This window comes from Solanum lycopersicum, chromosome 5 (genome assembly GCF_036512215.1).
Source record: "Solanum lycopersicum chromosome 5, SLM_r2.1".
NCBI classification, from domain to species: domain Eukaryota; kingdom Viridiplantae; phylum Streptophyta; class Magnoliopsida; order Solanales; family Solanaceae; genus Solanum; species Solanum lycopersicum.
The window spans coordinates 65,285,979-65,299,363 of NC_090804.1; the positions used below are offsets into that span (position 1 = coordinate 65,285,979).

The 13,385-nt window shown below is 31.6% G+C and overlaps 2 protein-coding genes across 2 annotated transcripts; one reads left to right on the top strand and one right to left on the bottom strand.

The window, feature by feature from the left end:
* The first annotated feature begins 1,290 nt into the window (after nucleotides 1–1,290).
* Nucleotides 1,291–7,187, top strand: LOC101256593 (leucine-rich repeat receptor-like protein kinase TDR). The gene is made up of 3 exons (XM_004240196.5): nucleotides 1,291–3,655; nucleotides 4,481–4,972; nucleotides 6,652–7,187. Exons 1-3 carry the CDS (start codon nucleotides 1,492–1,494, stop codon nucleotides 7,032–7,034), a joined length of 3,039 nt encoding a protein of 1,012 aa, XP_004240244.2. The 5' UTR covers nucleotides 1,291–1,491; the 3' UTR covers nucleotides 7,035–7,187.
* A 23-nt stretch (nucleotides 7,188–7,210) lies between these two features.
* LOC101256288 (QWRF motif-containing protein 7) lies at nucleotides 7,211–10,857 on the bottom strand. Its single transcript, XM_004240195.5, has 5 exons — nucleotides 10,109–10,857; nucleotides 9,211–9,447; nucleotides 8,984–9,073; nucleotides 8,415–8,522; nucleotides 7,211–7,422 (listed from the first exon to the last, which is right to left on the bottom strand). Exons 1-5 carry the CDS (start codon nucleotides 10,751–10,753, stop codon nucleotides 7,339–7,341), a joined length of 1,164 nt encoding a protein of 387 aa, XP_004240243.3. The 5' UTR covers nucleotides 10,754–10,857; the 3' UTR covers nucleotides 7,211–7,338.
* Between the last annotated feature and the right edge of the window lie 2,528 nt (nucleotides 10,858–13,385).

A 13,385-nucleotide genomic window follows, 5' to 3' on the forward strand; every position in this document is an offset into this window, starting at 1 on the left:
CTTAATCCCCACTAAAGTATTCCTTTGGAATCAATATTTGTTTTTTAGTAGTTCAAAGAAGAAAACATACTGAAAAAAAGAGAATCGACGTAATTAAAAAATATAATATATAAATGTGTTTTTTAACTTAGTTATGTTCTTTCAATTTTGAGTATGCACAAGTAGATATTCAAATTTGTAAAAGATTAAACATGTAAACACACACTTCCTAAGTCATATATTACACATAGAACATCATGTAAAATATGAGTTATTAAAAAAATGTCACGTAAAACACATATAACTATATAAACTTGAGATTTTACTCGTATACGTCCAAAATTAAGAAAATAACATTAAGTGGGAAATGAAAAATCACTTTCTTGGATCCTGAGACTACTGTTGCCAAAAAAAAAAAATCAATATCAATCTGTTGGGATTATTAAAGAAAAAGTAAATAAGGAATGATGGAAAAGTAGTGCTTTTGGATAAAAACAAAATTAAATTAAAAAAAAAACTGAGGGAAATATAAATAAATAAAAGAGAGACACAGAGAAAGCTAAAGAAGACAGAAAAGAGAAAAAACAGACTCATTGTCTTTTATCAAATGGAGTGATGAATTGTGTGAGTAGAAGCATGGAAGTTAAAAACTAAGAGCAAGAAGAAAAATTGGTATTGCAAATGTATTGGGATTTGAGCTTAATATCTTAAATATAATTTTCTCCGTTCACTTTTACATGTTATATTTAAATTTGACAATGTTCATTAAGAAAATATAATGATTAATATGACTATTTTACTACGTTATTCTTTGAAATTTAGGGAGTATCAAGTTTTGAAAAATGGTTTGAGAAATAAGTAAGTAATACTAAACATGAAAAATAAAATAAAATTCATAATATGTTAAAAATGATAAATAAAAATAAAAATATATTTTGAGAATAATTGATGAGTAAAATAAACGGAAGAAATAAATAGTTGTTTAATTGACCGATTGATATATAATATAGATAGAATTCTTGTATAATATATGTATATGAACTAGGAAAAGTAAACCATAAATACAAAATAGGACCTTCAAATATTTTGTTTGATGATAAAATTTGATCAGATTTTGAAAATGTGATCTTCAAATATTTTCAAATTTCCAATTTTTTGAACTCTCCTCTCACAAAATTTTAAATTTTTTCCAAGTATAATGCATATTCAGACACAATTTTATATCATCAATATTTTATTGTTTTTGACTCTCGAAAAGTAAAACGTGATAAATATTTTAATAAGGTGGGATTATAAGTTAAATCCTTTCTTGAGGGATTATACATGTGAATCTTTTTTTCTTTTCCTTTTTCTCTATCTCTTCACACCAAAGAAAAAAACAAGAAAACTAATCATCATGAACAAAAAGCTAATTCTAACACTCAAAAACATTACTTCCCTTAAATTTACCACTCCTCTTTACATACCTTATTTTCCTCTAACCAAATTATTTTCTTACAATCTCATAACACCATGAACCATTTCTTTCTCACTACAATTTTCTTCTTTCTCATACAAACTTCACTTGTTTTCTCTACTTCAAATTTTCCTCTTCAGCTCATTTCACTTTTATCCTTAAAATCTTCGTTTCAAGATCCAAACAATACGTTTCAAGATTGGAATCCTACATCAATTTTCTCAAATTATGGTTCACAACCCTTATGGTGTTCATGGTCAGGCATCAAATGTGACACAAAAACAAGTCACATTACATCACTTAATCTCTCAAAGAGAAATCTTTCTGGTAAAATACCTCAAAACATTATATCCTTAATACACTTACATCATTTGAATTTAAGTGGTAATTCATTTGATGGACCTTTACCATCCTTCCTATTCGAATTTCCATTTCTTAGATCACTTGACATTAGTCACAACTATTTCAATTCAACATTCCCTCTTGACGGACTAACAAATCTCAAGTCTTTAGTACACTTGAATGCTTATAGCAACAGCTTTACAGGCGCGTTGCCTGTAAAGCTTGTTGAGGTTCAAAATCTTGAGTATTTGAATCTTGGTGGTAGTTACTTTACTGGTGAAATTCCGAAAAGTTATGGGAAATTCAACAAGTTGAAGTTCCTACATTTAGCCGGAAATTCACTGAGTGGGAAAATACCAGAGGAGTTGAGGTTGTTGAACTCATTACAACATCTTGAAATTGGATACAACAATTATACTGGAAATATTCCTCCTGGATTTTCATCGTTATCGAATTTGACATATCTTGACATCTCACAAGCTAATCTTTCAGGTGAAATTCCAATTCAGCTTGGAAATTTGACAAAGATTGAATCACTATTTCTTTTCAAGAACCATTTCATCGGTACAATTCCATCGAGTTTTTCAAAACTCACATTGTTGAAATCATTGGATTTATCGGATAATCATCTCTCAGGCAACATTCCTTCAGGATTTTCCGAATTGAAAGAGCTAGTCATGTTGTATTTGATGAACAATAACTTATCAGGGGAAATCCCTGAAGGGATTGGTGAGTTACCAAATCTCGAATTGTTAGCTCTTTGGAACAATTCAATCACTGGAATTTTACCGCGAATGTTAGGATCAAATGCTAAGTTACAAAAACTTGATGTTTCATCAAACAATTTATCTGGTCCAATTCCCCAAAAACTCTGCCTCAGCAACAATTTAGTTAAACTCATTCTGTTTTCGAATGAGTTTACTGGTGAGATTCCTTCATCCTTAACTAACTGTAACGGGTTATCCAGGTTGAGAGTCCAAGACAATAAACTCAATGGCTCCATTCCATCAGGTTTCGGGTTGTTGCCTAATTTCACTTACATTGACATCAGCAAGAACAAATTTTCGGGGCAAATTCCAAAAGATTTTGGAAATGCCCCGAAAATGATGTACTTAAACATTTCTGAGAATATTTTCGATAGTAACTTGCCTGATAATATCTGGAATGCCCCGAATTTGCAGATTTTCTCAGCAAGTTACTCTGGACTTATTGGAAATCTCCCTGATTTCAAAAGATGTCAAAGTCTTTATAAAATCGAACTCGAAGGGAACAATCTCAATGGTAGTATTCCATGGGATATAGAACATTGTGAAAAGCTAATTTCTCTAAATCTTCGACGAAATTCATTTACAGGAATCATTCCCTGGGAAATATCTGGTATTCCTTCGATAACAGACGTTGATTTGTCACATAATTTTCTCACTGGAACAATCCCTTCCAATTTCGAAAAGTCTAGCACGTTGGAACACTTCAACGTGTCGTATAATCAGCTCACTGGTCCATTGCCTTCTTCAGGGTCTATGTTCTCAACGTTCCATCCATCGTCTTTCGTTGGAAACCAAGGTCTTTGTGGTACTATCATACATAATCCATGCAGGACAGATGAATTCAAAGATGGAAAAACAGATTTTTCGAACCATTCAAAGAAAACAGATGGTGCATTGATAGTATGGATCGCGTCTGCAGCGTTTGGAGTAGTAATTGTCATTCTTATTGTGGTGATTCGATGTTTTCATTCAAATTACAATCGAAGATTTCCATGTGACAAGGAAATCGGACCGTGGAAGTTAACAGCATTCAAGAGGTTGAATTTCACAGCTGATGATATACTCGAAAGCATAGCAATCACAGATAAGATCATCGGTATGGGGTCTGCAGGTACTTAACGATCTATATTGTTAGTAATGAGTTCAGTTGAACCTATAGTATTTCATTTAAGTATATGTGGTGGAAAAATCATACAATATTGGTGTACATATTTTTTTTTAAAAAAAATGCTAACATCACCTAGACAAGTTGGCAATGTGATAGATTAGATCTTACCTTGAAAAATTATTATAAATATTAAGTTTTGAGTGCATGTTCAAATAACTCAGATTCTTAAATTCATTAAGATTATATTGTGGATCTGCCTCTATCTATAGATATAATGTAGAATTTCAACCTTGAACTTCAGAATGGGGTCCGCGCGTAGGTAATGGATGATCTATAGTGTAAGTGAGGTCGAAGTGTGTGCAAAATCACTTGAAGATTAATAGAATAAATATTACATTTCAAAATCACGTTTTCAAAGAAGTTGGAATCTTGAATACCAATATTCTATTCTAGATTCGTCTCTGTCTATAGGTATAATGTAAAATTTCTAGGTGAAACTCAGAATGGGGTCCGCAACTAGTGGATGATCTATAGTGTTATTGAAATTAAACATATATAGAGAAATGTGCAAAATCTCTTTGACATTAGGATTTTAAAATAAGCCTGAATCTTGAATACTAATATTATATTCTAGATTTGTCTATGTCTATAGATATAATGTACAATTTCAAGTGAAACTAAAAATGGGGTCCGCAACTAGTAGATGATCTATAGTGTTAGTGAAGTCGAACATAGAGAAATCATGCGCAAAATCTTAAAGTACATGAAAGTTTGAAAGATTGAAATTAAATTCTGAATCCAGCTCTGTGTGTGCATGTCTATATATAGGTACAGTGTACAAGGCGGAAATGCCAAGTGGCGATATCATAGCGGTGAAGAAGCTATGGGCGGGGAAGCAACATAAGGAGACGACGAGGAAACGTCGTGGCGTGTTGGCGGAGGTGGATGTGTTAGGCAATGTAAGACATAGGAACATTGTGAGACTACTAGGTTGTTGTAGTAACAATGAATGTACTATGTTGTTGTATGAGTACATGCCTAATGGTAGCCTTGATGACTTGTTACATGACAAGAACAAAGATGCAAATTTGGTTGGTGATTGGTTTACTAGGTACAAAATTGCACTTGGTGTTGCACAAGGGATTTGTTATCTTCATCATGATTGTGATCCTGTCATTGTTCATCGTGACCTAAAACCTAGCAACATTCTTCTTGATGGTGAAATGGAAGCTAGGGTTGCTGATTTTGGGGTTGCTAAATTGATTGAATGCGACGAATCGATGTCCGTCATTGCTGGATCTTATGGCTACATTGCACCCGGTAAGTAATTTCGAATCTCACTTAATTTTTTTCTAACGATCGATTTAGTAGTCAAGAAACTACATCATGCATGGATTTGATACTATCATGTTGTGCTATATATATGTTTGTAGTCTTTATAGGCGTCCATACTCCGCATTAGTGGCGTTTTTATAAAGTCTGTCACAAATTATATAAATCGTGGTGACTGAGCTAGCTATCGATAAGAACCCCTGAAATATTACTTTTAGTGACAACTTTTGAGGTGGCCATGAAAATCACATTTCTTATAGTCGAAATTCTTTTTTTTAGTTATCTTAAATTTTAAAAATATTTCCCACAAAAGACCAAGTGAACAAAAAAAAAGTTGGATTTATTCATGCTTATTCTTTTAATAATAATTAAGGTTTAATTTGTGCTCTTTTTTTTTTTTTATGTTGTGTTATTGTTTATCCAAAAATATTTCGTCATCGATTGTATCGGTTTAGTCTGTTGTGTAGGGTGATGAAAAGGGTCACTTGCGTGCTTAACGTGGTATCATGTCATATTATTGTATTTTTGGTGAACTTCATCATTTTGTTTGGTCCTTTTCAATGTGTCCACTTTCTTTATGAATATTCATGCTTGGGCGGATTTAGGGTATTGGATGGAGTTTTTCGGAAATTCAGTAATTTTTGTATAATTATATATTTGTATTGAGAAATTCAGTACAAAGTGTGTTGTTGGCTCAGTGACGATAGAAAAGGCCTAATTCTCGCCTCGGGGGTATATTTCTGTTGGTCTCGTATTTATATATTGTCAGCTTTGGTCGTATATCGTATCCTTAGCTAAATTAACGTAAAAGAGTAAGACTACCATGACACCCAAAGGCGAACTCACATGTATAGGTGGGGTTGCATGTGCACCCGTTAACTTCAGAAAAAAAACGTGTATATATGTATATCTATCTTGAAAAACTGGTAAAAACTAGATATAATTAACAGTGACCCATGAAAAGTATAGCATGACAATTGGTACTGGTTAATGCATTTGCTCTCACGACCTAGGTTGGAGCCGAACCAGAAACACATTTTATAGTTTTTGTTGTAAGTAAGACTTATTTATAATATTATCATTGCTCGATAAGGTATTCGGACTCATGATCATTTAATAGAATAAACCCGTGATATACTCGAAGTCTTTAAACTCAGGGTTCGCCTATAGTGGCACCACCATTACCATTTTTTTTTATTTGCTCTTTTTCTCCGTGATTTACTACATATAATTATTTTAACCTTTTAGGGACCATTTCCACTATTGCGCGTGAATTAGTCCCTTGGCTCTTAAGGCTTTTGATTTTCACTTTATGTTATTTCTTTGGACCCACAAAGATTTTCCCAAAAGTATTATATATGAATCTTCATGATTATAAAACCCTTTTAATTTATTAGTCCTAGTATTATATTCTTTATTAGACATATAAATTCAAAAGTCAAATACTTTGGGCTATAAAAGCCAAAATGTTATGATAACTCAATTTCTTGTGCAAAATATATTGTTGTGATCTCACTTAATCATCTTACTTGCTAGTTTTAGTCGTAAAATCAAATCGAATCAAATGTGTTTAAAATATTTTTTTATATATTATGTATAATTATAGATAATATAAGATTCAAATTACTGATCTAACTTTATATGTGTATATATTTTTTATGGTGTAGAATATGCGTATACATTGCAAGTGGACGAAAAGAGTGACATTTATAGCTATGGAGTGGTGTTGATGGAAATTTTATCTGGAAAGAGATCTGTAGATTCGGAATTTGGCGATGGAAATAGCATTGTGGATTGGGTGAGGTCCAAGACGAAGGTTAAAAACGGTGTAAACGATGTTTTGGATAAAAATATCGGTGCTTCGTGTCCTCGAGTGAGGGAGGAAATGATGTTGATGCTTAGGGTGGCGTTGCTATGTACTAGCCGGAACCCGGCTGACCGGCCTTCCATGAGGGATGTTGTGTCCATGTTACAAGAGGCCAAGCCCAAGAGGAAGTTGCCCGGAAGTGGTGGTGACAATTCAATTGGTCTTGTTTGTTTGGCCCAATAGGCCAATGTGGAGTGTTAATATAATTGGAGATTCGGGGTTTTTTTTCTTCTTTTCAATTGTGGGGGATTGGTATAATCGTATAGGATAAGTACGCAATGTTTTCTTTTAAAACTTTTAACTAGTGAAATTTCAGGTATTTTGATTTCTGAGTGATTATTAGTGAAATTTTCTCGTGATTGTTATAAACTCTGTGAACTAACAAATAGGTATCGATAATAATTAAGGATTACAAAATACATCAAAAATATAATGAACTTAAGTAGATCTCAAAAATGTGTGTTTTTGCTAAGAAAACAAATTATCTTTAGGATTGATCTTCTCCTTCCCATCTTGTCATCCTCTCCTTAGCCAATTGGATACAATGTACTCTCAAGGTTTCCTCTTCTACCTACACATACAAAGAGATTATTGGTTTTGGAGTAACATGTATCTTTTACAGATGTACTAAATCTAACACCAAAATATTTAGAAATAAATTACTTTTGAAAAAAAAGACACTTTTCTTGACGATTAAAAAATCATCAAGAAAAGGGTAATCGATGAAACTTAATATGGCAACAGTTTGTTGTCACAAAAAGTCACATTTTAGCGACTCTTGCCCCCACAACAACAAATCGAATAAGGTCACCACAAATAAATTATCGAAGCCACATTGTTAGCTCGAAAGGCTATGTATATATAGTGGATATCGACTATTAAGTCTCTAATTCAAAATTAAATATGAAACTTTGGTTTTATTCAACTTCGATCCTTTAAGAAGATGCATGAGTCAAATTATAGATTTAGAATGTGAAAATAACTCAGAAAAATAACTCATGCATATCACATGCACTAGATAGATATCACATATATATTTATGAAATACGATTCAATTTTAAACTGTAAATGTGTAAGACTTAAAATCTTGTACTAAAAAGCATAAATCAAAAGTTCGATCTCAAAGGCATGACGTTAATAATGCTCATTGACCATATATTGTTATAATGAAAATCTTGACCTCTCTTGATAAAATATATATTCGATATGTGATTTTCCCCTAAATTCTGCATTGAATGCAACTGAAATACTTGGTATGCTCATATTAAGAAAAATGTATACTTATTATTATAAGATGCGTGTGAATTATATGGAGATTTTTCTAGGGATTAGTATAAAAATTTACGGGAATCTTATTTTCTCGAAGATCTTTATACTAATTCCCAGAAAAATCCCCACGTAATTCACAATTTTCTTGTAATGTTGATAGGACGAAAATTAATTTTCATGACAAACAAGAGTGTGCATGTTTAATTTATGGTCATCAAAGAAGTTTAAAAATAATAATAATAATAAATAAATAAATAAATTTATAGTAATAATAATAAAAAATAATAATCTTACCTCTAATGAATTAACTGTTTTTAAATGACTCTCTAGCTCCTCCAAGAACTCTTCCTCCTGCTTTAAAATTACTATAAGTTGTGTGAGGAAATAGCATGACTGCTCAACCTGGAAAACCAATTTAAAAACAAAAAAATATTATTAATTTTCTTCATTATTTTAATTATTATTTTTTAAAAAACAAATAATTTGGACAGAAATTGGCTCATTGAAAATACCTTAACGATGAGCCAATTTCCTATGAACATCTTTTTAAGAGTTAATTGTCGAAATAAAATTTAAATTAACATTTCTTAACGAGTTGCATAGATTAATTATATATTATTATTTTTATATTATTAAACACATATCAACACTGAGCTTGTCAAATATTTATTTCAATTAACAACAGAGATAGGAACGAAGTATGTTTAATACAATTATAAAGGAAATGGTAGTTTAAGTAGGTAAATGAAAGAACAAATAATTATTAAGATATGAAATTCACAAAAAGATTATTATTATTATTATTATTATTATATTATTATTAGATGTTTTTGCCATGGATAGTTTTATTTTATATTAATTACCTGCCATTGCATATTCATAATAAAATCCTGGATACCGTCCATAACTTCCTCTGCTGAGATCATAGCATCGTAAATTGACATAACTTTTGCCTATCCAAATAATTGAAAATTATTTGTATTAATTTCTAAAAAATAGTTATTTAAAATATAAAGAATAAAATAGTTTAAAAAAACTTTTTTAATTAAATTTTTTTCAGAAACGTATAAAAGAAAAATACAACGAATACCTCAGCTCCATCAACAAGTGGAAGACAAAGAGAAATTGCTGATAATTTTCTTGCTACCCTTCCAACCGCTTCAGAATTTTTCAATTCTAATCTTTGCCACTCTCTAAGTAAACAATTTTGAGAGTTCATTATCTTATTTATTTTTATATCATGCTTCATTTTTTGGACTTCAATTTTCTTCTCAGCTGTGAAGTTTCTCATAATTGAAATTCTTAACCATACATTGAACATCTTCTTCTGTTTTCATCATCAAGAAAAAAAATAAATGAGAATATAAGAAAGGAAAAAAACTATATAAGTAAACATATATACTTCACTACAATATATACTGTTATTATCTATATTTTCATAATATTACGTTATACGTATATCTTACCACTAATTAAGAGTTTTCTATCATTCATTAAAGAAAATACATATAGATACATGTATATTTGCTATCATATACACAAAAATAGGGAGAGAAGCGAGAGTTTGGGGAGGTAGGGGAGCAAGATTCGTATGTATACCAGATACATACAATTGACACTAGATACATGTATCTGTATGTATCTGGTGTAATTCTCATATATCTGGAATACCTATCGCATGGGAAAGTGGCAAGTGAAATGGGAGAGAATCGAGTAAGGCGAGCGAGATATGTTATGTATCCCAGATGACAGATACATGCGAGCCACTTGGATATAATCTATCTAGAAGAAATTACACCTAATTTTGACCTTATTTATTCAAGATACATGTATCTGGATGTATGACGAAGGACATTGAATTTTAATTTGTAAATATCGCATGAATATTATAAGGTGAGTTAATTATCCATGATAGATATATATATATATATATATATATATATATATATTTTACTCTACCAATGGAAGAATAATTAATTCATATTTACCTGTGCAACCCTCTTGATTGCAGCCATAGAAGCCTCAACACGAGCATTGACAAATCTCCATTGTATTAATCTATTATTCACAAGACGATATTGATGAAAATCTTCTTCTAGTATCGGCGAAACTTTTTTCTGTTTAAAATACTTTAAAACGCCAGTAACACCACCACGACCACCACCACTATCACTAACGTCCTTGGACGTGTCCATTTTCAACTTTCTCGAGCTAGGTGACTTAGGGACTATAGGTAAAGGACGTCCCGGTGACAATGCCCATGCAGATCGCGAATTATTATTTGTACTAACACACGTTGTTGTTGCTGTTGTTGTTGTTGATGATGATTTTGATCCATTATCGCGTTTTTGTAAGAATTTAGCAAAAGTACTATGATTATGATGATCTTCCTTTTCTTGAAATTTTTTGTTATTCTTGATCATCTTCAATGGGCTAACATTTTCTTCTCCTCTACTATTAGATCGCAATTTTGTGGTCGATTTTGACCGATTGACTAGCTTTGGTGGAACAGAGTCGATTGTGTGAATTTCTGGGAGTGACATTCCACTTTTACTTCTAAGTAAACGCGGAGAATTAGCTGATGATCGAGGAATAATATTGTTGCGATGATCGCGATTTTTCTCCTTCTCCATTGATAAAATTGATGGAATTAATGTTTTAGGAGTTTATTTGTGTTTTCGAAGAATGATTTTAGTGTATGAAACGACTAGTCGAGAAATTAAGAAATGAGGTGGGGAGAAACTATATACTATGATTAATCAACAGATGGCTAGCTAGTAGTTGAGGGCACGTTAATTTATATAATATATATATATATTTGTTAAAAACAAAATTGAAGTTCGAGGCTAACACGAAAATTAGTCAACCCAATTATGAGCTAGGATGACTTTTTGGAGGTCAATGGTTTAAGTTTGTATTCAAAATTAATAGTTTGATTATTTTGAAGCTTTTAACTTATTATGAATTTGCACCACATAGAGTTCTAGCTCACTAAATGAAGAAATTTCGCTTATTAGGATGTTCTCCGTTTTGATGACTTGAATACAATTTTTTATATATATGTTTATTAAAGTCTCGTTGTTTTAAAGTATGGCAAAATTAAAAAGTTATAACACTAATATGGCAAAAGGAGGAAGATGTGTCTTATTTGCGGTGTTCGTAATGTATATTTGTCATCATCAAAAGGGGAATATTTGTTAGAATGAGAAAGATTTTAATAATTGACAAATATAGGAACTGATGAAAGAAACAAGTTGTTCGACATGTTCCTTACTGACCGAATCCGACTTAGATAAGGAAAACGTCGACCTCGCGAATTAGAAGATATAAAGATGTGGAAGTATTGCTTTTTCGACAAGCAACCAGTACAGAAAGTCTTTTTCATAAAGGAGTTCGCAAGCAAGATAGTTTCTTAATCAAATAGGAAAACTAGACAAACTTGAAATCCAAAGCAAAGAAGGAATTATAATGACGTGAATGTGGTTTCAAATCTGGAATGAAGTAGGAAGCATGATCAGATAATGAAATCAAGTTAAAGTCAAGAAAGAAAATTGAAGACAAATTCGAGTTGAACTAGGAGTTCCACATAAAAGAGGAGTCCAACATGAAGTAGGATTTCTAGTTGAAATATGTTTTGGTTCGAGTCCAAATCTATAAATAGAGTGATAGATTCGCTTGAAAAAAATTGTGCACTTACATAGAGAAGATCAAAACACGATCAAGATGTTTGAGATTTATTAGGAGTGTTGCAATTTGTGAGGAAAAATTGTAATTGTAATCAAGAGTTTTGATTACAATCTGAGTTTTGTGAGTAAGAGTTGTTTGACAAGTTGTAGAATTTGAATAACATTAGAAGATTTAAAACCGGGGGGTTTTGTGTCTTTGGGTAGCTAGAAATTAGAGTTTATAATTTCTTAGCTAGAAATTAGAGTTTATGATTCCTCATGTTACATAGCTTTGTAGTCTTTTGTTGAGACTTGAAATTTAATAAAGTGGAGTTAAATCCTACAGAGGTGTAGGTCGTGATTTTTACCCTTAAGAGTTGGGATTTCTGCGATAAAATATTGTGTTATTATTTTATTTGCTTCACAAAACGTAACTATTGTAATCTGCAAAGGAATATATAGAATAAACCTATTTCTTAAACAATTTTGAGGGTCAGAATTCTAACAATTGTCTCTTATATTAAACTCACACAAAGTTTAACTTCTACGTACTAATTGATCTTTATAATATTAGGGTGCACAAAAATATCTACAAATGTTCCTTTGTTAAGGGATTTTGTAATTTGAAAATAAGTTAACATTTAAAGGCAAGGCGGTTGTAACATTTGAGCAATGGCTCAATATATTTTATTTGCACCACAAATCTCTATACATATCTATAAAGTTCACTAAATCATCAACACATGTTAGATATGGACCCATATTTTTATAATCATAAAATGAGTTTAACTGATCAATACCTTTATCAAAACGTTTGGATACCCTTGATAGCTCAATATATTCACTCATTGCACAAGTTTACATTATTATTTTTTGAATTCCTGTTAAAGAATAATAAAAGTCTCACATCGGTGGTTAATGAGATGGGTGGACTCCTTATGAGGCTTGGACAATCCTCCTCCCTTTGAGCTAGCTTTTGGGGTGTGAGTTAGGCCTAAGACCTAATTTCACATGGTATCAGAGCAGCGCCCACACACCAGATGCTAAGCACTGGGCGTGATGTGGGGTGTTAAAGAATGACAAAAGTCCCACATCGGTGTTAATGAGATGGGTGGACTCCTTATGAGGCTTGGGCAATCCTCCTCCCTTTTAAGCTAGCTTTTGGGGTGTGAGTTAGGCCTAAGATCTAATTTCACAATTTCTTCGTTATAATTCGTGATTTCATTAGTAAACTCATCAATTTTAAATTTGGAATTCACATCTTATTTGTTATGATTCATAACTTTATTTATTACTAAACTCATCAATTTTAGATTCTGATTTCACATCTTATTAAATGTTAACTAATATAATTTTTATATCTCATTGGTCATGTATATAAACTAAATTTATATATTTGTTCATCTATTTACTATTGTCTGCCTCTCTACCTACCTCTTCCATACAAAATGGGTTGGTTCAGTGCGGACCAATATTAAGATCATTTATTTATTTGTATAACTTAAATGTCTCGTATGTTTCGAAAAAATAATTCTAGTGGATGACCTTACAACAAACGCCTCTATGTTAAAAAGCAATTATTTTTTTTCTAGTCAAGGTT